This window comes from Neomonachus schauinslandi, chromosome 11 (genome assembly GCF_002201575.2).
Source record: "Neomonachus schauinslandi chromosome 11, ASM220157v2, whole genome shotgun sequence".
NCBI classification, from domain to species: Eukaryota; Metazoa; Chordata; class Mammalia; order Carnivora; family Phocidae; genus Neomonachus; species Neomonachus schauinslandi.
The window spans coordinates 45,124,656-45,150,730 of NC_058413.1; the positions used below are offsets into that span (position 1 = coordinate 45,124,656).

The following is a 26,075-nucleotide window of genomic DNA, read 5'->3' on the forward strand; positions in this document are numbered from 1 at the left end:
GAACCTGTTCTGCCTTCTTTTGTTGCATTCATCCCCTCCACAGTTACAAATGATCTTAGAGGATCGGCTGAACAAAAATTTAAGGTCACACAGTTCACTTTGTTTTTGCCCTAAACCTTATTTTTAAAGTTGGGTTTTTTTTCTCCCATTAAGAATGTGAAAAATGAGTATTGCCTCCTCTCTGTCTAGCCCTGTGGTGCTTTAGGAAGATCCTGGGAAGAGATGAACTTCCAGGACTCCTCCTGGGACAGCGTGCATGACAAGAGGAAGAATTAGACTTTTGCCATTAACTGTACTCAAGGCCATTGCTTGTAAATTCATCCAACCAGAAGAAAGTCCAGACCCTTCATTTGTGAGCTGATTAAACATCCAGAGAAGAAAGGGAGAGGCAGGTTTTATTCCCTCCTGGTTGTAGATTTCTTTACACCCCCCCCCCTTTATTTTTTAAGAAAAGGATTAGTGTGTATGTGTGTCTTCTTCTCTCACACATATGGACACACACATACTATCCTCCTCTATTCTCCTCCAAACTCGTTTCCAGCCATGGGTAAAGAGAAATCTTCAGTTGGTGTCATAGCATATTTTGGGGGGTTTTGGTTGATCAGCCCTTGGCTGATGGCCATAAAGTGCTCCTTCTTTGGTTTTGTGCCCTCCCTCTTTTGTGGGGCCAGTTCTTGGAATCCAGAAAATATGACTTGAAAGCCGCCTTGAGTACTACGACCCTGGCGCCCTGGGGTGCTGGTGTACCAGGTGGCTGTGCAGCAGGCTGCCTCCCTGAGTCTTTAGGAAATGTCCCCACAGATGGAGAAGAGGATATGAATCTGTGTTTTAAAGAGTCTTTGTTTAGGAGATTTTTATTGATGCTGAGAAGTGACTTCAGCAGAAGGGGTTAATATGAATAAGTACATTTGCTCTTATAACAAATAAAAGTGTCAGCCATTAGAGTCCAGCCATGTCCCTTTGCTGTCAGTCACAGGTCTGTCCTCTCTAACACCAATTACAAACAGCATGCATGGGGACTTTACAGTTCACAGCATAATTCCACCCCGTGCCTCTGTATCCCCTCCCCACACCCCTGGGATATTGCTGTGCGGGATTTCCCAATGCACTGACACGAGCCTGGTCCCACATGGACGACAACTGGGTTACAGGGCACAATTTTGTTCTGGGAGCTGTGCAGACTTAAAAAAAAAAATCTAGATAGGAGCAAAACTCTTCCAGAGGTTTGGTGGTCATAGTGGTGGTCCAAAATCTGGGAGATTCCTAGGAGGGTTAGCTCCTTTGACAGTTGCCAAGTCTGGAGACATCCAGGAAGCCGGCAGACAGAGGGCTTGGGACAGGGGGAGGTCGAAGTGAGGCTAAGGAAGAAGTGGATGCCCACGGGGCCTGACCAAGGGCAAGACTAGTCAGACGATCCCGCCCAAGCTTCCCTGGCCTCTCTGCTTCCAAGAGGGACGTGGAGTCGGCCAGTGGGACTGGGACGAGAAGCCCCGCTGAGGGGCGCTGAGCCGCGAGACCCCGCAAAGACCGGAGGTGCCGGCGCAAGAGCCAGAGATGGAAGTCCCTAGAGGTGGAATCTGCGGACCTAGGGGCTGAGCCTGGCGGCGCGCCCCCTCCGGGAGCCTCGGGTCTGGGGCAGCCGGCGCGGCCGCCGGTGGAGGCTCAGGCGCGTCCCTGGAGGGCGGGAGCCAGGGGCGGCCAGCAGGTGGGGCCCGGGGGCCGGACTCCGCCCCCCGCGCCCTCCTTGTTGGTCCGCGGCCGCCCAGCACCGGCCCCTCTCCCGAGCCGGAGCGCGATTGGTGGCGGCGCTTGTCGCTCGGAGGGGACCGGGCCGCTCTGCTCCGCCGCTCTCCCCGCCGCCGCCGCCGCCGCCGCCGCCGCCGCCGCCGCCGCCGTCGCCGTCCTTCCAGCAGCGCGGGCCGGTCGGACCGCCAAGGCAATCCGCGCCTGGCGATGGGAAACGGCGCGGCCGCGGACCCAGGCTGTGGCAAAGTTTCCCAGACGCGCGTATCCGGGTGCGCGGCTGCGGGCCACCCGTAACCGCTTCCAGAAGGGCTCGGAGATTTTTAATTTGGAAACAAAATCCACCTCATTTCCTTTGTCAAGCTCTCTCTCCGGGTGGCCAGCGGCGGGAGCTCCAAACTTGGGCACGGCGGCTCCACGGCGAGCAGCCCGGTCTGTGGAGGACCTCGGGACTCAGGTGCTCGGGCGCCCAGCGGCCCCGGGCGGGCTGGGGGGGTGTGCGCGCGGGGGAGTGCCGGCGCGCGGCGAGGAGGGTCCCCCGGGAGCTCTATATGGAGGAGGGAGCCCAGAATGGTGTGCACCAGGAAGACCAAAACTTTGGTGTCCACTTGCGTGATCCTGAGCGGCATGACCAACATCATATGTCTGCTCTACGTGGGCTGGGTCACCAACTACATCGCCAGCGTCTATGTGCGGGGGCAGGAGCCGGCGCCTGAGAAGAAGCTGGAGGAAGACAAAGGGGACACCCTGAAGATTATTGAACGGCTGGACCACCTGGAGAATGTCATCAAGCAGCATATCCAAGGTACGGGCGCCCCGGGAAACTTGGGCGGCTCACAAGGCCGGGGAGTGCCCGGCGCGGCCGGGGGTGCGCTGGGGCGGGTGCGCATGGAGCCAGCGGCGGCGGGGTCTGAGGCCGCAGACGCTTGGGGGGCTGCGGGTGCGCTCTCGCCTGCGTGGGAGACCCTCGCTGTCCGCGGCGGTGCGCGCTTCTCCAGGGCACACGTGTGTGCGCGGGGCTCCACGCGCGGGTGTGTGCAGCTCACTGGCGGTGTGGGGGCGCGCTGCGCACGTGTCCAAATGTGCCTGAGACTCCCAGCTGGTTGCTCGCCGGCTCTCGGGATCACACGGAGGTCCGGCTCAGAGTGTGTGTACGTGAATGTTTGTGTGTGTGCAGGAGAGAGGGGGCGCGGCCAGTGGAGCTCATTTGGCCCGCGTAAGCTCATTTGGCCCAGGGCGAGATGCTTGCGCGGCCCCATTTGGCATTTAGAACCTACAGACTGTGGGACAAGCCGGGGCTAGGACGATTGCGTAGACCCAGCCCCAGCCCTGCTGTGCGCCGTCCGTGGGCGGTTGGAAATGCACCGGGAATCTGTGGCTGGGGGTGCTGTTCGAACCTATAGCGGTCCCCACCCCCATCACAGCCAGTGGGTCCAAGACCCTCTCCAGGAGCAGGTGTCGACTCGGGGAAGAAGCAGAGGAGCCTGGAGCTCTGTCTACTGCGGTGGCGCATCCGCCCAGGACCCAGACAGCCCACCCTGGGCTGTGCCTTCCCCGCGGAGCCCGGTGAAGGCCGTTCCCTCCGGTAGCTCCACTCCCAGGCCCAGGGAGCGGTTGGGGCGGAGCAGACAGACTCGCTCGCAGTGGGTCTGGAGTTTAAGGCTGCGCGAGGTGGTTGCGCTCCCTTCAGGTCAGGGCTGGGGCCAAGGGGAGGATGGGGTACGGGAGCTCTCCCGAGGAGACCCCGTCTGATGTGCTGTCAGAGGCAGGCGATGGAGAGCTCCCGGCACCGCGGGGCACTGGTGCTGGGTGTGCACACACGCGCGCGTCTCACACGTTCACACTTCTCTTTTCTTCACCTCCCCGCTTCCCCTGCTCTCTCCCAGGAGTGGGGGCTTCTTAAAGGCAGGGAGCCTTGTTCACCTGTAAACGTGGCAGCCCAGCCAGGCTCTGGGTCCACTACCCAGCAGACCATGGCAAATATCTGGTTGAATGGAAGCCTTTCTCCCCCAGGAGCACTCTCTTTTGTTCACATGTGGGCGTCTGGATCTGCTTCTGCCCCAGCTGCCCCTGCTAAGGTAGGGAGAGCTGCTGTGTCCACAGTTGGTCTATTTCCCCATAGGTCCCAGGGAAGGTTCAGGTGAGGGCAGGAGAGGTGTACATACCGCTCGTGCTTTCTAACTGATGACTTCAAACCAAGCCCAGGGCTTGGGGACACTTCCTAGCAAAGGAGACCCCCGGCAGCTTCTCCTTCATACCTGCCTCTGCCTCTCAAACTGGCCCTGGGCTTGGCAGACCAGTTTATCCATCTGATGGTTCCTGTTGCTGCTGTTTCTTTCTTTTTCTATCCCGTGGGTCTGGACTGACAGTTCATCAGCGACAGAAGTACGGTGTTTGCCCCAGGGTGATTCAGAATGTTCCCAGGGAGACACAAGGCCATACCTTACTTTGACGTTTCCAGTTTGCCCACAGATTTTGAGAGATTTTCATTCACAGATTCTGTGTGTATGTGTATATATATATATTCCTGGAAAATGGTTCTCTTGTGCTTTCCAGTCTGCTCAGGAAGGAGGTGAGCGAGGTACTACTTTGGGAAGCGGTGAGGAGACGTTGTTAACCCATGAGCTCATCACAGAGTAGCCCCTGTCATGTTGAATGTGGACCATGTCACATGATTTATAAGGCTGTACATGAAAATGAGTACAGTGTTGAAGCTGAAAGGAACCTTTGTGATTTTGTTCCCAGGAAACCTTATAACTATGCATTGTTCTGAACTTTAAAATATATACCTGAAAAAATTGGGAGAAATAGGAAGCAAAGACAGAACGGGATTCTGAGGACATGGTTGGTCCAGTTCTCTTGTGTATGTGCACTGACTGTATTCGGACTCCTGTGGATATTCAGAAATGACCAGATTCTCAGGACAGAAAGGCAGAAGCCACAACCTGTAGAGGAGTGGGGAAGGGTCAGTGGCTTGGGGAAGACTAGATAGGAGGCAGGTAGAGGGCAGAGATTAGTTGGTTGGTTGTGCTATGATGGTGTAGTGATGTCTACGGACAACCCCCGCCCCCCAGTGGTGCTGGGGCCATCCAGAGCTAGGATGCAGGGAAGTAAGGAAACCTAGGGGTTTACTTGATTTAATTAAGAGGCCTGCAAAGTTTGGGACTGGCCAAGTGCAGCTCTCTGAAGGCAGAGGGTGGGAAAGGACAGTCAGACTCTTATACTTGGTGATGTGGACCGTTCATGTGTATTCCACTGTCACGTTTCCTCTAATCAGTACAGCCTTTTGAGCAACCCAGTGTAGTCTGCTGAGCTGGGGGAGTGGAGAAGAAAGGATAATGATAACAGCTGAAAATTATATAGCACCCATTATGTGCCAGGTACCATTCTAAGTGCTTTATGTATATCGACTAGTTTAATCATCACAACCCTATGAGATGGGTAATATTAACTCTCTTTTACAGATGGGGAGATTATATGATTTGTCTAGGGTCACATCACTGGTACATGGTAGTTCGAAGATTTAAACCCAGCTTATGTGGCTTCTTCAGAGTCTGTGTTCTTAACCACGTACTATACTGTCCTCTAGAGGGCCAGCAGATCACAGGGGGAACAGTGCTCCCCTGGAGTTACTTGATGGTGGGGGTGGGTGTCAGAATGAGAGACCTCAGAGAATGGCCAAGGAATGATGAAGTCATAGCCTTTCCACTTCGAGACTCTTCCGTAGATAAACTCAGGAAGCTCTGGTTTTTGTTTTATCTCATGCTGAGAGGCAGAGGTTACATTCACTAAAAAAGTGTTCATGGAATACCCAGGACAGTTTCTGGCACATTCTACAGAGTAGGTGCTGGATGGATGAATGGATGGATGAATAAGTACACAGTGTGGATGCCCAGTGCACCAGTTAGTTATTAATGAAAGCGTTTCCATTCTCAAATGAATATGTTTTGCTTTGGAGCCTTGCTCAGGCTCCTCTTTGCTTTGGAAGGAAAGTTGTCCCGGAAACTGCAAATGTCACAAAATGTTCAGCAGAATGTTCCATAGGACTTGCAATTAGAAGAGGCTTTGGAGCATCACCCTAGAGGTCTGTTCTAGTCATGACTGAAAAGTTTATTTTCCTCTTGGGGTTTGCAGTGATATTTCATTTTAATTTGTTTTCTGATTGAATGATTTAATTAGATGGTGTTTGGGAATCTCTTAGGAATGTAAATTGCAGTTTTGAGAATTTTTATTTTTTTTAAACCAAATCTGTGGTAAAGGAGAGGGTGGGTAGCTCCAGATTTCAAAAATAGCATCCTGTTGGGTTGGAGACACGAAATCCATGTTAGTACAGGTTTGCTCTTTGGAGGAGAAAGATGGATTGCTGGAGGTGGTGAGGTGGCTGAGGCAGAGGGTCCGCTGAAGGAGGCCTACATGTTGGAGACTGCCGGGAAACAGCAGTGTTGGTGCAATTCTTATTTTGAAGTCCAGTAGAACCCCAAACAGCTTTCTCCTTTTCTTGATTAGTACCTTTTTGAATCTGTAAAAGATTGTGCCAATATTAAAGAAAATATTTAAAAATGTATAAAATTGCCTCTAGTGCCTTCTACTCTAACCCAACTATTTTGCATTTTGAGCATTCCCTTCTAACTTTGCCCATCTGCCTCCATATTTAAAAACAAAGGTGTAGTCATGGTTCACATGTAATTTTATATTCTCCTTTTTTTCAGCTTGCTTCTTGTTAGAAGTGGTTTTTTTTTTCATGTTTGCTACATAGTTTATTGAGTCAGTCTTTATTTATTGGAGACCTAATATGTACCAGGCAGCACACCGGGGAGGTGACGTTGGATACAGTGGTGAATCAAGACACTCCTGGACCCTGTCATGTAGACTTGTTTTTAAGGGACAACAATCAACACAATTGGGGTTTAATTTAGTTAACTGAAAAACTCGGCAAAGAGGAGAATAAAACAAAATATTGCACACGTGCAGTAAATATTTTATTTTCATATTATTTTTGAATGTGTTGTACATTCATTTGCCAGCCTTTTGATGTTAAGGCCAGGGCTTTGTCTTTGGGCTGGGTGGGCCAAATGCCTTTCTGAGCATCTTCCTTGCCTAAACCATGCCCATAATATGCTGCTTACAGAGACTGATTTCTAGTTCTGTTTTCTTTAAAATTCATTGAGAACTTAAAGATGCTTATGAAGCAACCTCCATGTAGTAGCCTAAATTTTTATGACTTTTATCTTGTCCTTTGCAGTGATTTTGCTCACATGCAATCTGACTGCTATGTAAGTGACTAGCTTTATAAAGTCTTTCCAAAGCAGTGAAATTAATTTTCTTAGAAACAGCAACTCTCATCTTCTTAGCAGTCATATTCCATTGGTTTATAGAATATGTAATTAAATTATGCTGTTACAATGACAAGTACCAAAAGTATAAACACATGTGGGAACAAACTCAGAGGAGTGTTGGTAAGCATACAGCTCAGTCGTTAGCTGGAGATGTGAGTGGGGGTGGGGTAGGAGAGAAAACAGAGGAACAAAGGTATCTTGGGGCTTGTTTTCCAGGGGGATTGAAGGTGCAATTCCTCTGGAGGGTAACGAAGTAGAGGGTTTTTAAGGAGAACTTGTACTATATATTTTTTAAATTTTTTATTGTTATGTTAATCACCATACATTACATCATTAGTTTTTGATGTAGTGTTCCATGATTCATTGTTTGTGCATAACACCCAGTGCTCCATGCAGAACGTGCCCTCCTCAATACCCATCACCAGGCTAACCCATCCTCCCACCCCCCCTCCCCTCTAGAACCCTCAGTTTGTTTTTCAGAGTCCATTGTCTCTCATGGTTCGTCTACCCCTCCGATTTCCCCTCCTTCATTCTTCCCCTCCTGCTATCTTCTTCTTCTTTTTTTTTTCTTAACATATATTGCATTATTTGTTTCAGAGGTATAGATCTGTGATTCAAGTCTTGCACAATTCACAGGACTCATCATAGCACATACCCTCGCCAGTGTCTATCACCCAGCCACCCCATCCCTCCCACCCCACCTCCCACTCCAGCAACCCTCAGTTTGTTTCCTGAGATTAAGAATTCCTCATATCAGTGAGGTCATATGATACATGTCTTTCTCTGATTTACTTATTTCGCTCACCATAACACCTTCCAGTTCCATCCACAGCGTTGCAAATGGCGAGATCTCATTCCTTTTGATGGCTGCATAATATTCCATTGTATATATATACCACATCTTCTTTATCCATTCATCTGTCGGTGGACATCTTGGCTCTTTCCACAGTTTGGCTATTGTGGACACTGCTGCTATAAACATCGGGGTGCACATACCCCTTTGGATCCCTACATTTGTATCTTTGGGATAAATACCCAGTAGTGCAATTGCTGGATCGTAGGGTAGCTCTATTTTCAACTTTTTGAGGAACCTCCATACTGTTTTCCAGAGTGGCTGCACCAGCTTGCATTCCCACCAACAGTGTAGGAGGGTTCCCCTTTCTCCGCATCCCTGCCAACATCTGTCGTTTCCTGACTTGTTAATTTTAGCCATTCTGACTGGTGTGAGATGGTATCTCATTGAGGTTTTGATTTGGATTTCCCTGATGCCGAGCGATGTTGAGCACTTTTTCATGTGTCTGTTGGCCATTTGGATGTCTTCTTTGCAGAAATGTCTGTTCATGTCTTCTGCCCATTTCTTGATTGGATTCTTTGTTCTTCGGGTGTTGAGTTTGATAAGTTCTTTATAGATTTTGGATACTAGCCCTTTATCTGATATGTCATTTGCAAATATCTTCTCCCATTCTGTCGGTTGTCTTTTGGTTTTGTTGACTGTTTCTTTTGCTGTGCGAAAGCTTTTTATCTTGATGAAGTCCCAATAGTTCATTTTTGCCCTTGCTTCTCTTGCCTTTGGCGATGTTTCTAGGAAGAAGTTGCTGCAGCTGAGGTCAAAGAGGTTGCTGCCTGTGTTCTCCTTTAGGATTTTGATGGACTCCTGTCTCACATTGAGGTCTTTCAACCATTTGGAGTCTATTTTTGTGGGTGGTGTAAGGAAATGGTCCAGTTTCATTCTTCTGCATATGGCTGTCCAATTTTCCCAACACCATTTGTTGAAGAGACTGTCTTTTTTCCATTGAACATTCTTTCCTGCTTTGTCAAAGATTAGTTGACCATAGAATTGAGGGTCCACTTCTGGGCTCTCTATTCTGTTCCATTGATCTGTGTGTCTGTTTTTGTGCCAGTACCATACTGTCTTGATGATGACAGCTTTGTAATAGAGCCGGAAGTCCGGAATTGTGATGCTGCCAGCTTTGCTTTGCTTTTTCAACATTCCTCTGGCTATTCGAGGTCTTTTCTGGTTCCATACAAATTTTAGGATTATTTGTTCCATTTCTTTGAAAAAAGTGGATGGTATTTTGATGGGGATTGCATTGAATGTGTAGATTGCTCTAGGTAGCATTGACATCTTCACAATATTTGTTCTTCCAATCCATGACCATGGAATGTTTTTCCATTTCTTTGTGTCTTCCTCAATTTCTTTCATGAGTATTTTATAGTTTTCTGAGTACAGATCCTTTGCCTCTTTGGTTAATTTATTCCTAGGTATCTTATGGGTTTGGGTGCAATTGTAAATGGGATCAACTCCTTAATTTCTCTTTCTTCTGTCTTGTTGTTGGTGTATAGGAATGCCACTGACTTCTGTGCATTGATTTTATATCCTGCCACTTTACTGAATTCCTGTATGAGTTCTAGCAGTTTTGGGGTGGAGTCTTTGGGGTTTTCCACATAAAGTATCATATCATCTGCAAAGAGTGAGAGTTTGACTTCTTCTTTGCCGATTTAGATGCCTTTTATATCTTTTTGTTGTCTGATTGCTAGGGCTAGGACTTCTAATACTATGTTGAATAGCAGTGGTGATAGTGGACATCCCTGCTGCGTTCCTGACCTTAGGGGGAAAGCTCTCAGTTTTTCCCCATTGAGAATGATATTCGCTGTGGGTTTTTCATAGATGGCTTTTATGATATTGAAGTATGTACCCTCTATGCCTATACTCTGAAGAATTTTGATCAAGAAAGGATGCTGTACTTTGTCAAATGCTTTTTCTGCATCTATTGAGAGGATCATATGATTCTTGTTCTTTCTTTTGTTAATGTATTGTATCTCGTTGATTGATTTGTGGATGTTGAACCAACCTTGCAGCCCAGGGATAAATCCCACTTGGTCGTGGTGAATAATCCTTTTAATGTACTGTTGGATCCTATTGGCTAGTATTTTGGTGAGAATTTTTGCATCCATGTTCATCAAGGATATTGGTCTGTAATTCTCCTTTTTGATGGGGTCTTTGTCTGGTTTGGGGATCAAGGTAATGGTGGCCTCATAAAACGAGTTTGGAAATTTTCCTTCCATTTCTACTTTTTGGAAAAGTTTCAGAGGAATAGGTATTAATTATTGTTTAAATGTTTGGTAGAATTCCCCTGGGAAGCCATCTGGCCCTGGGCTTTTGTTTGTTGGGAGATTTTTGATGACTGCTTCAATTTCCTTAGTGGTTATAGGTCTGTTCAGGTTTTCTATTTCTTCCAGGTTCAGTTTTGGTAGTTGATACATCTCTAGGAATGCATCCATTTCTTCCAGGTTATCTAATTTGCTGGTATAGAGTTGCTTATAATATGTTCTTATAATTGTTTGTATTTCTTTGGTGTTGGTTGTGATCTCTTCTCTTTCATTCATGATTTTATTTATTTGGGTCATTTCTCTTTTCTTTTTGATAAGTCTGGCCAGGGGTTTATCAATTTTGTTAATTCTTTCACAGAATCAGCTCCTAGTTTTGTTGATCTGTTCTACTGTTCTTTTGGTTTCTATTTCATTGATTTCTGCTCTGATCTTTATTATTTCTCTTCTCCTGCTGGGCTTAGGCTTTATTTGCTGTTCTTTCTCCAGCTCCTTTAGGGGTAGGGTTAGGTTGTGTACTTGAGACCTTTCTTGTTTCTTGAGAAAGGCTTGTATTGCTATATACTTTCCTCTTAGGACTGCCTTTGCTGCATCCCAAAGATTTTGAACAGTTGTGTTTTCATTTTCATTGGTTTCCATGAATTTTTTAAATTCTTCTTATTTTCCTGGTTGACCCATTCATTCTTTAGTAGGATGCTCTTTAGCCTCCATGTATTTGAGTTCTTTCTGATTTTCCTCTTGTGATTGAGTTCTAGTTTCAAAGCATTGTGGTCTGAAAATAGGCAGAGAATTATCCCAGTCTTTTGGTACTGGTTGAGACCTGATTTGTGACCTAGGAGGTGATCGATTCTGGAGAATGTTCCATGGGCACTAGAGAAGAATGTGTATTCTGTCGCTTTGGGATGGAATGTTCTGAATATGTCTGTGAAGTCCATTTGGTCCAGTGTGTCATTTAAAGTCTTTATTTCCTTGTTGATTATTTGCTTAGATGATCTGTCCATTTCAGTGAGGGGGGGTGTTAAAGTCCCCCACTATTATTGTATTCTTGTCAATGTGTTTCTTTGCTTTTGTTATTAATTGCCTTATATAGTTGGCTGCTCCCATTTTAGGGGCATAGATATTTACAATTGTTAGATCTTCTTGTTGGATAGACCCTGTAAGTAGGATATAGTGTCCTTCCTCATCTCTTATTACAGTCTTTGGTTTAAAATCTAATTTGTCTGATCTAAGGATTGCCACCCCGGCTTTCTTTTGGTGTCCATTAGCATGGTAAATGGTTTCCCACCCCCTCACTTTCAATCTGGGGGTGTCTTTGGGTCTAAAATGAGTCTCTTGCAGACAGCGTATTGATGGGTCTTGTTTTTTAATCCAATCTGATAGCCTGTGTCTTTTGATTGGGGCATTTAGCCCATTTACATTCAGGGTAACTATTGAAAGATAGGAATTTAGTGCCATTGTATTGCCTGTAAGGTGACTGTTACTGTATATTAGAGGACCCCTTTCAATATTTCTTGTAGGGCTGGTTTTGTGTTTGCAAATTCCTTTAGTTTTTGTTTGTCCTGGAAGCTTTTTATCTCTCCTTCAATTTTCAATGACAGCCTAGCTGGATATAGTATTCTTGGCTGCATATTTTTCTCATTTAGTGCTCTGAATATATCCTGCCAGTCCTTTCTGGCCTGCCAGGTCTCTGTGGATAGGTCTGTTGCCAATCTAATGTTTCTACCATTGTAGGTTACATATCTCTTCTCCCAAGCTGCTTTCAGGATTTTCTCTTTGTCTCTGAGACTCGTAAGTTTTACTATTAGATGTTGGGGTGTTGACCTATTTTTATTGATTTTGAGAGGTGTTCTCTGTGCTTCCTGGATTTTGATGCCTGTTTCCTTCCCCAAATTAGGGAAGTTCTCTGCTATAATTTGCTCTAATATACCTTCTGCCCCTCTCTCTCTTTCTTCTTCTTCTGGGATCCCAATTATTCTAATGTTGTTTCGTCTTATGGTATCACTTATCTCTCAAATTCTGCCCTCGTGATCCAGTAGTTGTTTATCTCTCTTTTTCTCAGCTTCTTTATTTTCCAACATTTGGTCTTCTATATCACTGATTCTCTCTTCTGCCTCATCTACCCTAGCAGTTAGCGCCCCCATTTTGATTGCACCTCATTAATAGCCTTTTTGATTTCGACTTGGTTAGATTTAGTTCTTTTATTTCTCCAGAAAGGGTTTCTCTAATAACTTGAATGCTTTTTTCAAGCCCAGCTAGTATCTTTAAAGTGATGATTCTGAACTCTAGATCTGACATCGTACTAATGTCCGTATTGAGTAGGTCCCTGGCAGTCGGTACTACCTCTTGTTCTTTTTGTTGAGGTGATTTTTTCCGTCTTGTCACTTTGTCCAGAGGAGAATAGATGAATGAGAGAACAAAATGCTAACAGAGTAACAACGTCCCCAGAAAATATACTCTAAACAAATCAGAAAAGACGTGAAGCCGGGGGAAAAGAAAGGGAAAGAAAGAAAAAAGAAAAAGAAAAAAAAGAAAAAGAAAAAGATAAAAACAAACAAAAATGGAACAAAACAAAACAAACCAGAATATGATCAAATATCAGGCTGGTGCATAGATCAGTGCCACACACTAGATTTTGGGTGTATTTTGGTCTGTTAGAAGAAAGTGCCTCCCAAAATTTTAAAGAAAGAAAAACTTATATATGTACAAAAATAAGGGTTGATATGATGAAGGGATGAAATATGACTGTAAAGATGGAAATTATAAAAAAATTTATAAAAGGAATTGATAAGAAGTTGTTTGAGAAAAGAAATAAGAGGATTTAAAAAGAAAAGAAAAAAAAGGGAGAGAATGTGATCAGGCAGGAGAGTAGAACAAAACTATACACTAGAGATTTAGGGTATATTTTGATCTGTTAGAAGAAACAATCTCAAAATTTTAAAGAGAGAACAACTTATATATACATGCCAAAAATATGGGTAACTACTATGAAGGGATAGAATATGACTCTAAAAATGAAAGATAAAAATGTTTTTTTAAAAAAGGGATTGATAAGATGTTGGTTGAAAAAGGGAAAAAGAAAAATTAAAAAAAAAAAGTTAAAAAAAATTAACTTTGAAAGACTGAAGAATTATGGTAAAAAAGCCATGGATTCTATGTGCAGTATTCCCCTAGCGCTGGAGTTCTGCCGTTCTCATTGATCGGTAAACTTGGTCTTGGGGGCTGTTCTTGCTGATCTTCTGGGGGAGGGGCCTGTTGCTGTGGTTCCCAAATGTCTTTGCCAGAGGTGGAATTGCCCCGCCCTTGCCGGTCCAGGCTAAGTAATCTGCTCGGGTTTGCTCTCCAGAGCTTTTGTTCCCTGCAAGCTCTGGTACAGCTTTGGAGGTCGAGAGTGAAAATGGCGGCCTCCCAATCTCTGCCCCGGAGGAGCGGAGAACTCGGGGCCCCGCTCCTCAGTGCACCCCCAGAGAAAAGCAGTCAATCACTCCTGTCTTCCCCGTCTCCGGCCGCACTCCGTGCTCACCCGGCCTGTGACCGAGCTTTTCTATCTCTGGCACACGACCCCATGTGGAGTCTCCAAACCCAGCAGATCCCTGCGGTGTGCTCCCAGGCCGCTCCTCCCCGGGGAGGAAGGGGGGTCTCCCCGGATCTGCCGCTTGTTGGGTCCCTGTTGGAGGAGCAGGGGCCCAACTGGGCCACGGATCACGGTTTATGGCCACCCCGAGCTGAGAGCCCGCGCCTGGGCTCTGCCTCTGCAGCCGGCTTCCCTGCTCCGTTACCTGGGAGCTCTGCCGCACTCAGCCACCCCCGGTCTTTCTGTGACCCCGAGGGTCCTGAGACCACGCTGTCCCATGAGGGTTCCACCCCCGCTTAGCCACTGGAGCGACGTCTCTCAGTGGAGCCGACTTCTAAAAGTTCCGATTTTGTGCTGCGTGGCTCTATCACTTGCCAGAAGCGGCTGACGGAGGCCCCTCCCCCGCCGTCTATCCTCCCGGATATCGCCTCGGATTCACTTCTCCTCACGTCCTACCTTCCAGAAAGTGGTTGCTTTTCTGTTCAGAGAGTTGTTGCTATTCTTCAATCTACTGTTGAGTTCACAGGTGTTCAGAATGTTTTGATCCCTATCCAGCTGAATTCCTGAGACCAGACGAAATCCAGGTCTCCTACTCCTCCGTCATCTTGCTCTGCCCTGAACTTGTACTATATTTTTAATGGCTGCATAATATCCCATCATTGATATACCTTTATTGACTTAACCACTTACCCATTATTGAACATTGGCTTTTCTACTATAATTAACACAGAAATAAACATCTTCACCTCACTTTTCTTCTTCTGAACTATTTTTTAAAGGATCTGTTTCTAGAAGTGGGATTACTACTGACTTAAATAGTATGAACATTTTAATGAAAGATTGTTTTCAAAATCTTTGTACATGGCCACCAGCAATTTATTATTGTATCAGTTTCATGGAGCCTGGCCAGCCCTGGGTGTTACCATTAAACTTATTCTGGGCAAATGTAATCACTGGCAAGTGTTCTTTTAATTTGTACTCCTTTGATTACTGTCGAACTTAGTATCTTCCCCCTACCCCTGTTTGTTTTCACCTTGTATTGGTGTCTTCTGCCAGTTTTTCTCTTGGGATATCAGTGTTTGTGTATTTTATATATATGTTTTATTTATGTAGATCACTATATATATGTGCACACATACACACACATACATATATATACACTGCCTGTATTCTATATTATATACATAATTTTTGCTTTACATAGATGATTTAGGGCAGTGGTTTTCACACTGTGGCCCCAGGAGCCCCAAGCTTCTAGAAGGTTGGATCCAGGACCTGAGAAATAAAAGGGTCAAGTGAAGTCTCCAGGACCCCTCCTGTACCCAGCTCTCCCCTCCTTGCAGCCAGTGTATCTCCTCCTTCATCTGTCTTATATTTGGTGTTCTGTAAAATATTTTTTAAAAGGCTCTGCTTCTTTTCTTAAAAAAGGTTGAAAATCACTGTTTTGGGAGAAAAAGAAAGATCAGACTGTTACATTTTTGTGAGGGATGATGGTAGCATAAAGAATTCAAGAGAGTAAACAAATCTAAAAGGAAATTGAATTCCTGGGTAGTGTTCTTATAATATCTATTTACCCTTCTGAATACCATGATTAATAATTTATTACATTATATGACTAATTTCCAAATCCATTATCTTACTTCACTGAGTCAAGATCATCCCAACAATGGGAGAAATGGATTATTAACTGCTTTTTGTTTCCTAAAAGTTTGTTAGGCATATTATGTGCATATTAATGTACATTAGGTCAGTAAAAACAGGTTGCTCACTGTGATTACAAACCGTATGTGGTCCCTAAAAGTCAGAAAATGTCCTAGGTCTGGATGTTGGGAGGTTATTTTTTTTTTGTCCCCTGTAGCTTTTGGATGTCACCTAGAATTTGTTGGTGTCCTTCTCATCTGATCCCTGACTTGGCAGGGTTGTAAAGAAGAGGGTACGATGTTTGCTGAATGCTTGGAGTTTATTTGAGGAAAGGGTGTCATTTAAACAGTAAAGCTATTTGTCCTTCGGAATGAGCTGTGGCATGTGAAATTATATTAGTAACAGTGATTGATATTTTGAGAGAGTACAAAAGCAGGATTTAGAAGTTGAGCCCAATTACCTTTATTAATAGCCGCAGACCACATCTTTGTGGAGTAGGAAAACCTTGACAAAGAATACAACTTTTTCCCATGGCCAAAGAATTTTCATTTTTATCTAGAAGTGTGTAGGCTGTAAAATAAATGAATTCCACATTCTTTCCCATTCACTTGACATAAATTGTTATTTGCCCTTGATAAGTAGGTTGATGTAGAATCTCAAGGAGAATTCGGAATGAAATGTTGGAGAGCCATAGTCTGGTTCTGTGGTTTGTGAGGGCCTCACAGGCCAGCTTAGCTCACTTGGGTTAGTCTGGTCTGTGTTTTTCCATAGGTATTTATGGGATTCATAGCCACATACAAGGTTACTGGACCATCTTCATTACCATCCTATAGAATTTCACTTCACTTAACTTGGGACAGCTGAATGGGCTATTGCCTTGATTGGGGGACTTGAGGGTCTCTTTCGGATTGTTGTCCTTTTTCATTGCTTGAGTTCTGTCCAAGAGTCTGGGACAGATGGCTGCCCTGTGGAGAATCATATAGGAAGGCAGTCTAGCTGCAGGTGATGTCACACAGAAGGTTCTTTGGGGAAGCACCAGGCTGAATGAGTGATGAATGTAGCCAGAAGGTAGCAAGATGGGATTTGGGGAGAAAGAGGATTATGCATGAAGATGGAGGGGCAGAAGTCCATAAATGTGAGCTGGGCAACTGCAGTAGACAGCAAGGGACGGAGTGGGTTAGGTCTGCTGGTTGATGATCCAGATGAAATGAATGCTGGCCTGCCCTTTTCACGCTGGCCTTGAATGTCTCTCCAGGGCTGAAGGTTCTTGAATTGGGTAGAGATTGGATTATTCCATGGGGCCTACAGTTGTCAACTTATCAAATCTCACTCTGCCTTTGGGGTCAGAGTCAGCTCCATTCCACACTGCAGTGTGTGAGCACAGAAGTGCTTGATGTTTTCCCTTTCCTCAAACACATGCCTTCACATGCAGGGCACATGCCCCAGGGCGGGGCAAGGATGAAGCATGTCCCAACACGGTGCACTTATTCTCACTCTATCCCTTTCTCTCCCACTCAAGAAAGCATATTCATATGCAAGACGACGTGATAACCTTGAGATCCCTTCAACTTATTAGTTAAGCCTAATCATTCCTGTGTTTTGGTACTTAAATTATTGTTAACAAGTGACTGCACAACTGTTCTGATATAAAATTTGTTGTGATGGTGATTGGAAACAGCTGCTGTTCTGGAATCTTATGTGTGGGTCTGTGTACTTTTTATGGACCCAGCTGAGTGCAGCCAACTGGAACTTGAAGCAAGAGGATTCCTGATTATGTGCACACTAATGCTTTGGTAGTTTTTTCTGGCTACACGATTATGGATTAAACTGTATTGCTAGGACAAATCATCCCAGTGGGTATGAGGTTCGGATGTAGCTCTTTCACTGTCCAACATTCCATGTCAGTTTGACGAAGGTTTGCTTTTGGGAGAGGAAACTGCCCTTAAGGAAGCTTTCTGAAAGCCCTGTGTGTCCAGCCCCAGGGAGACCATGACAGGCTTCCTGTACGATGCCGCTGCTGAAATGCAACTAGAGCCAGCAGACATAGTTCTCTGGGCTACGTTTTGTTACTCCTTCCCTTTAAGAGTCCAGAGAAGTGGCATCTGCACCCCTCTCCTTGGGATGGTTGAGAGCAATGAAAAATGATGCCTGAAGAAGAGGTTTAGAGCCAACTCTTTGGAATGAATGGGTTCATTGCACCATTGTCCAGAGTTTAAGACAGAGGTGGAGCACCCTGTTTAAGATTGTTGGGTATTGTTGCATTTTAAGCAGCAGTTGTGACCTGTTTGCCTTGCCCATCCATCTTTGTCCCCTGGGACAGGCCATTAAAGGCCATTGAGATCCCAGAGGAATGGGAACGTAATTCAGGGATCTGGACAGGACAGGATTTGAAACCTGGGCTCATAAATGTCATGCTAATGGCATCTGGGACTCAGGAGAACAGTACCAAAATTGCTTGAGCCAATGAATATAAGCATAAGAAAGCTAAGGAGGGATTTGAAGCTCCAGAAGTGACAAATGAGAATCCTAGCCAAATCCTGGGTTTATTTTAAGAGCAACAAACATATAGAGTATTGGAAGATTGATTGTATCAGGAGGCACAGAGGAAGAGAACTCCTATGTGTCAGGTACTGGGCTAAATGCTATCCATACATGATTGCTTTTTTTTTTTTTTTACATGATTGCTTTTTATCTTCACAACACGGAGGGAAGAGTTTTAGAGGTGAGAACATTGATGCAGAGAGACTTAGACTTTACCCAAGGTCACACAGCTGATAGTGGTGGAGACAAGAAGGGAAACTTGGTCTAGCATATATGTCCTCTACAGAAGAAAAAGAAAGGTGAAAATCACACAGAGAGGACCAGGAGATGATTCTACTGAAGACTGGGTTCAGGTGTAAGCTCAGAGGCCTCATCAGGCCAAGTGGGAGACTGGTAGGGGAAAGGGAGCCAGGCAGTCAGGTGGCGTGGTCTGTCCTTGTGTAGGTGAGGGCTCTGCTCTGGAAGGGTGAATGCAGTACTGCTCCAGAGGCCATAGAGAGCCCTTTCTCTTGGATCATTGTGGATCTGCTAGGATCATCGTAAGCCCCCAGGAACTTGTCCTGTGGGAAAAGCAGAGCGTGCCAACTGCAAGCTAGAGCTCATTCCAGTTCCCCTCGGGACTTGGGAGCACTTACTGTGTGCCCGGTGCTGTGCTGTGTTCTTTCCCTTTCACTGGCATAGTCATGTGTCTTCTGGGGTGATCAACTCGTCCCATTTGCCCAGGACTTTCCCTGTTTTAAAACTGTAATTCCTGGGTCCAAGGAGGCCCCTCCAAGCCTGGGCAAACCCAGATGGTTGGTCATCCTTACCTTCTCACGATGGTAAATTCTGTTTAATGGCAACTCTTTGCATCAGGGCAAAAACAGCCCTTTTGATTGCACCCTGTCTGGGTCTTCTGCTTTCCGCTCTTGAACTTGACTTTGTCCGAGAGTTGTAAAGAGGACAGTGAGGGTCCTGGCAGCCCCTGCCCCATTCTCCCTGCCCACACAGGCTGCCTCCTCTCTCCTTTGTTATTCCTCCCACCTCGGCACTGTTTTTTAGCTGTCTGAGCCTCTCAGGATTTGGAAAGGAAAAAAACAATTGCTGTAAAGGAAAGCTCTAATAAAGTGGTTTGGGCACAAAACGTCAGCAGCTGTTTGTTTGCCCAAAACAGTAGGAGTCTGTATTAATAACCTCGTGAGTTATATGCTGGGAAGTTAAAAGTAAGCAAAAATCTTACTTGAGACCCACAAATGTGACTTTATTCCTTTATTGAACTAATCTCTCTTCCTGTTTATGCTGGTGACATTTTCTATTATCCATGTGGAAGATCCTTCTTGATATTCTGCTACAGATTTATTTAGCTCTGCCTTGGTTAGGGTCCCAGAGCAGAGGGGTTTTCTGGTGTCTTTTTATTGTGGTTATGATGCTTGGTGTTTATGTGGTTCTCACCTCAAAGGATCTTGACAAACGGGTTTGCCTAATTAATCATCATAGTATTTCCCTGATGAGACAGAAGGAGCCGTGGAGGAATGGGAGGGGTGTGGGAGAGGCTTCAGACCTGCCTCTCAGTTCAAGGGCTTGAAAAAGTGAGTCTTTTAACATTTTTGGTTTCTTCCACATCTAAATCTCAGCTTAGTAATAAACTGATCCTCTGATTTGCTTTATTTTCTAAAAGACTGTTTGGAGGAAAGTGTCGAGATTATGACATAGACCCTTCAAGTCTATAATTGGGCCAGGCTTTAAAAAAATATTTTACTAGACTCTGGAGATTCATGTTAGAAGGGAAATCCAGTGGAAAGTGGATAAAAGAGACTTTTATCAATGATTCAAAAATTGGAAAAAGGAACCTGTGAGGAAGGGTTGTAGAAATAGGCCTGCACTTGTCTGGAGAAGAGCTGGGAAGAAGAAAAGAATGAATGTTTGCTGAGCATCTATTAGGTGCTAAATGCATGGCACGTGTTACCTCATTTTAACCTTGTAAGCAACCTTGTGGGATGTTGTTACCCCCTGTGCTACAGAGGAGGAAATCAAGGCTCAGTGACTATAGTTCACTGTCCAAGATCATGCAGTTACTACGAGATAAAACCCCATTTACTCTACAAAGCCCCCTTCGTAAGGGGCCAGGGATCTTCTTGTTTTTCTGCTTCAGGAATCCTGATCGAGGGAAAACAGAAGAAAGGTTGCAGGCGAGACTGGAAGGATTCATGAGAGAAGCAAGACCATGGGATGGGTTACCAAGCAACTGTTGTGCTGGTATCCTTCCCTGGGGACACAGAAGGATGCTTGTGCCAGGAGCTGTCGGGGACCGAGCGCTCAGGAAAGCACAGAGAGGCTCTGGTCATGGCTCTAGTAGCTGGCAGTATCACTTTCTTCAGGAGGGGACTTAGTGTGAGTAAGACCATCTCCTCCACTCACTCACACCTAAGGTTTGGGGGTCCTCCAGGCTCAGGGCATGGGGTCAGGTTGGGGAGCATGGAGGGGACTGGTGCATGCAAAAGAGACAGCAGACATGTCCAGGTTTGCCAGGCACTTCCCATTTCATTGAGACAATGAGATATTCAGGTAAAGTATATATAACGATGGGCCCCTAGCTCTGTGGGCAGATATAGGAGGTGGACACCATGGCTGGAATTGTTTATTGGGCCCCGGTGGGGTGGTGGTGGGGGGCATGAGATGGTCGGGAGAAACTGCAGACCTGCTTCCCAGTTCCGGTTTTTTCCCCAATATGGCTGGGAATTTGACGGACCTGTGATGTCCTCCGGCTTTCTATTGGTCACGTGCTCAGATCCTTCTGTTCCTTCATCCAGCTAGCACTTATTGAACACCTAGTAAGTGGTGAGGATATTTCAGTGGGACACAGACAAAAATACAAAGAGTCCCAGTTAAATGAAGTGGTCAGGGGCTCTCCTATTAGGAAAGACTTGGAGAAGGATAGGTGTGAACTCTGTCTGGGGGGAGAGATTTCTAGGTGGAGGGAACAGCCAGTGCAAAGGCCCTGGGGTAGCAATGTGCCTGGTGTATTTGAGAGTAGGGTAGCTAGTGTGGCCACAGCAGAGTGATTATGGGAGAAAGGGTGGGGGATGAGGCCAGATAGGGGCTGGTTGAGGAGCAGGTTGTGCAGGCCTTGGAGGCCACTGTGGGAGGAATGGGGAGCCATGGGCAGGGGTGAGCAGAGGAGCTCAGCTTTGAAAGGCATCAATCCAGGCTGTCCTGTGGCTATTTCCTGAGCACTTCTCATGGGCTTGACTCCGTGCCAGGCATGGCGGGAGATGACAAAATATACAGGACATAGTTCTTTCCTTTAAGAAGCTCATAATGGAGGCGAGAAGACAATACAAGAAACAGTTGAGGAGCTTTTGCAAGCTAACTAGTGTAATGAGAGTTAAAGTTGAATTCTAGAAGAGTGCATTGTCAGAACAGACTTCCTCGAGGAACTGGGACTTATGACACATCTTGGAAGAATGAGGAGGATTTAGAGGCGTGGAGTAGGGGAGATTTGGAGAGACTAAGCTCAGATATTAAGTAGAACCAGCAGTTACCTGCCTCTCATTTAGCGTGGGGGGAAAAGTGCCTGGAATCAGCACTACACTTTCCAGGTTGGGTGACCTTGGGCAAGCCTCTTCACTGTCCCATGCCTCAGTTTCCCCAGCTATAGAAATGATGGCAGTTGGGGCGCCTGGGTGGCTCAGATGGTTGGGCGTCTGCCTTCGGCTCAGGTCATGATCCCGGGGTCCTGGGATCGAGTCCCGCATCGGGCTCCCTGCTAGGCGGGGAGCCTGCTTCTCCCTCTGCCTCTGCCTCTGCCTCTCTCTCTCTCTCTCTCTGACTCTCATGAATAAATAAATGAAACATTTAAAAAAAAAAAAAAAAAAAAAAGAAATGATGGCAGTTGCTCCTTTAACATTGCGGGATTGTTGTGTGATGCAGGAAAGCGCCCCCAGCCTGCCTGTGCCCAGTGTAGGGATGGGGGCGGGAAGCACATTCTTTCCTTCAGCCTCCCTCCCTTCCCTCTGTCCTTCATTTCCACTATCTTTCCTTCTTGGAGCTCACATCGAAAATACGATCGGGAATATATTTTCTGGTTGAAACACCTAGAAGAGCAGATTTGAAGCCCGTTTCAGTGCCCTTAGACATGATGCGCGTGCTAAGGCTTCCCCAGTTCCATCCAGCCTGAGAAGGTCAGAAGTGAGCTTAGAGGGGAGCCCAAACTCATTCTAATGCTCAAGTGTCTCAGTCTGACTCGCCTCCTGCTCTGAAATTCTAAGCCTGCAGGCCTGGGGACCTGCTCCTGTTTGTAGAGAAAGATTTGTTTTGTAAAACCCACTTGGCATTGCAGCGGGCAGCAGACCATATCAGGAATGTGTGGTGTTTGTAGGAAGCTTGGCTGGTGGGAGAATGATGCAAAGTGCCCCACCCCCCCCCGTCCCCGCCCAGTTACCTGGCCAACGTCTCATTTCCCTGGTGATGGATGGATCTGTGGGGAAGGACGCTTCCCAGTGGCGGAAGGAGAGTCTCCTTGAGGAGAGACTTGGGTTTTCTTGTGTTTCCACCTCCTGACAGGACTGGACCCACATCAGCCTATCTTCCTGCCAGGGTGAATTTGATTTAACTCAAAGCAACATGACTTACGATTTCAATTGCAGGCAGGAAGGTGTGATTTAAGACAATTGTCAGGAAGACTCAATTTAATCTTTTTTTCTTCCCCCTCTACAAAATATGCATTTTGTGGCATGGTATAATTTTAATATACACTCTTTACAACTCAGACATAGATGTAGTTTCACATTGGGAAGATACACTCTACATTTTTTTTTCCTTTTAGTACTTATCCATTTAAAGTTCTCGCAAAAAAAGATTCCTTTCTAGGGACAGCAGAAAACAGAGATGGTTTCGCTTTCTTACTAGAGAGAACTGTGGTAAATCACTGTGAAACCTCCTGGGCAATTGCTGTTTCTTGATTACCAGGGCTTATTTTGGTCACTTAGGAGACAGATAATTATGTTAACAAAACAAGAAAAATCATTATTTTATTTACCTAAAACTGTACAATTGTGAAATTTAAATGTTTTTCAACAACAGCCAGTTGTTTTTTAGTGAAACAGGCATAAGTACTTTTAAGTTTGTAATTACTTTGGAAGTACAGAAAGTTGACTTGATTTTTGTAAATTGAAAATTAAATGTCTTATTTCACCCTGGTCCATATTAGAAATGTACATATAGTGTTGTGCAGCTCAATGCAGTCCTCCCCTCTTGCCTCATATATTATTAGCAAAGAAAGGTGAGCTTTCTCAAGTTGTATCTTAATTGTGAAAGCTTTAGTCTGGTAAAGATCTAGAGGGATCTTAGAATCAGAGCATGCTAGAACCTGGAAGTAACATCTGCAACCACATCCTCAACCTGTTTGCTGAGGTATCCAAGGCCCAGTGCAACTTGGTGACGGCCCTGGCGGTCCTCCCCTGGGACCTGGAGACTTTGGGGGAGGGATCTGGAGGTCTGACTCAAGTCTCGAAAGTTTCCTTCTACATCTCCTACTTCCTTCAACCTCAGAAGAAACTTCTGCAGTGGGAAAGTAAATCCTTGGTTACGTATTCTCGGATAAAGCCAGATGCTTAAGGGACAAGAGATGGGTAGATTTCCATAGCTGGGGTCTGTGGGGACCCCTTAGTCCTCTTTCTGTGGCCTGTCTGGGTCCTTGGGGCTTGCAATCTACTGCCTGGGATCATCTTCAGAATTGAGGACATAGCTGTTAGCAGGACCTGCCTTCGGTTCCACGCAGTGGATGGCAGCTCCTGGAGATGCAGCCTCTGCACTGGGAGCAGTCTTCTCCCAGCTTGGCAGATCCCAGCAGTGGTGCCCATGGAGGAGGGGCAGAGATTTTTACATCGAGGAGAGGAAATGAGAGAAAATTGACATTTATTGGGCACTGACTAGATGTTTGGCACGGTTTAGTTCACTTCATTTTATATAGGCCTTAAAATAAGCCCATGAGATCATTAGCCCCATTTTATAGATGAGAAAGTTGTACTGTGTTGTAACCATCTGCTTTTCCCATTACACTGTGGGTTCCTTGAGGGTAGAGGCAGGGTCCTAATTTTTCCATTCTCCTGTTTGACACAGTGGCAGGCATGTAGTTGGGACTGAGTAGGAATTTGTTGAATGACTGAATGAATAAATAAGCAAGCCTGCCTAAAACCACTTACTTAGTAGGAACATTCATATCCAGGTGTCTGGCTTCAAAGCTGTCTGGAAGGGAGGCCAGGGGACTGAAGAACTGATTCTCATCCCTCCAAGTTTGGGGGTGGCTTGCACGAGGTGGTCTCAGGCTGTGTCCTCCTTCTGGGGCAGGGACAGGAAAACACGCATTTATGGGGTCTCTTTCAAGGCGCCTCCTAGCTTACACTGCTGTCGCAAGCTTTAATCAAAGGGAAGCAGCAGCTCAGTGGAGTGTGTGTATAGGATGTGCTTTCCTGCACTGAGATCCCCCAGGAATCAGCTGGTGAGAGGAGCTTGAAGCCTTCAGGGGACCCTCGATATCTTTATTTTAATAAAGCTGTCACTTGTGGTCACTTTCAAACGAAAGCAATCTTGTGGGTCTAGAAGGGGAAAAATAAACCTGCACCAAAAGCAGAGAATAATGCCAGAAAAGATGCAGCTGAACAAGGAGGCTCTGCTTCAAAAAGAAGGACAGAGTTGAGGTCATTTAAAGGGATACCCAGAGAGTCAATAGGAAGGAGAACGCATAGCTTAATTTCCAAAGAAGGATCGAGAATTTTTCAGGGCCCCAGGAGCTAAAGGGAAAGGTGGCCTTTGGCTTTCCAGCTCACATGGCGGCGGCTTGGCCTCCGGTCTACACCGAGGCCTGTGAGAACCTCAGAATGGATCCCACCATCTTGAGGGGTCTTTAGGGTGGCAATGGTAAGTTGGGACCATCTCTTCCCACACTCTGGAGGGCGGTGGCAGAGGAGGAAGAATTCTCAGAGAGGGTTGCTCTGGACTCAGGAGAGGATTTTTTTCCTACCTGCTTTGTCGAAATTCCTTGGGCACCAAAGGCTGAAGATGGTTCGGGAACAGAGCGAGAAATTGGACAGGCTGAACCCCTTGGTTCCCTGGTGGCCGCCTGGGGAATCACCCACTGCGGGGTGTCGGTTTGGGTTTGGACCTGCAGGCCCTTCACGGTGGCCCGGCGCAGCTTTTCCCACCCACTGCAGTCAGCAGGCCTGGGAAGCGGGCCCAGGAAGAAGGTTCTTCTCCGACTTGGCCCACTGGGACAGAGCAGCCTGTTAGCGGGAGCCACAGATTACTGTGATTTTTCTTTTCCTGTTATTCCCTGATATTTTCAATTTGAAAAGAATCATTTAAACAGTAGGGTAGAAGAGGGCATGGTAGACATAGGGGGAAAATTGAAAATGTCATTTAAAAATGACTATTTCATTCTTTTGCACCTCAGCAGACAGATGGCTGCCTTACCTTTTGCCCACGGCCAGGAGCAATAGCCTGATGGGTCAGCCGAGGAGAGCAGTGATTTTATTTTTCTTTTCATTTCAAACAGATCGTGTAGCCCTTGGGGTGTGGGGGACCGGTGGAATGAAGCTCTGGGCTGGGAAACTAATTATGCCTCCCTGCATGGCTGAGCTAGTTAATACCAAACTGTCATTGAGTCTGATTCTTTCCTGGGGCAGAAAAGCTTCCCAAATTCCTTCTCTCTTTCTCTTTGCCTTGGGAGTGGAGGTCTTTTGGTTTTTTGCCAGTTTGAGAAAACAGGAGCAAAATTCAGGAAGCTTCTGGAAGCTCTGAAATGGTGCTCTGGGTCCTGGTTCCAAACATGCCCTTCTGATAGACAGCAGCCTTACCTCCTCCAGCTCATAAGAGGTGCTGAGTTTAGAGTCAGATGAACTTGGCTCCAGTTGGTGCTGCCACTCACTGGTGTGATGTTGCCAGAGGCTGCCCAGAGTATCTCAGACTGTAAACAGATTGCTTGTGCACCCTCTCCCTCCCCACTCTCCGGCAATGTGGGCTCAATGATGGGTCACCTGAATAGGAAGCCTGCCTCGCTTTACTGATCCTGAAACTGAGACCCAGCCAGGTGCATGGTATGGTCAGCATGGTGTCACCAGTGAACCACACAAGATGCAGATAATCAGAAATTCAGTAAT

General features: G+C 46.0%; 1 protein-coding gene across 2 annotated transcripts in view; it reads left to right on the top strand.

Annotated features, from left to right (window-relative positions):
- Nucleotides 1–1,784: 1,784 nt before the first annotated feature.
- GALNT18 (polypeptide N-acetylgalactosaminyltransferase 18) overlaps nt 1,785–26,075 on the top strand; it is a 346,837-nt gene continuing 322,546 nt past the window's right edge. The window contains exon 1 of one of the 2 annotated variants that reach the window (XM_044919842.1): nt 1,785–2,548. In XM_044919842.1, the coding sequence (XP_044775777.1) occupies nt 2,314–2,548 (235 nt within the window). In that variant the 5' untranslated portion in view covers nt 1,785–2,313. The remainder of the gene's footprint in view (nt 2,549–26,075) is intronic. The other variant, XM_021685303.2, reaches the window with a different exon arrangement.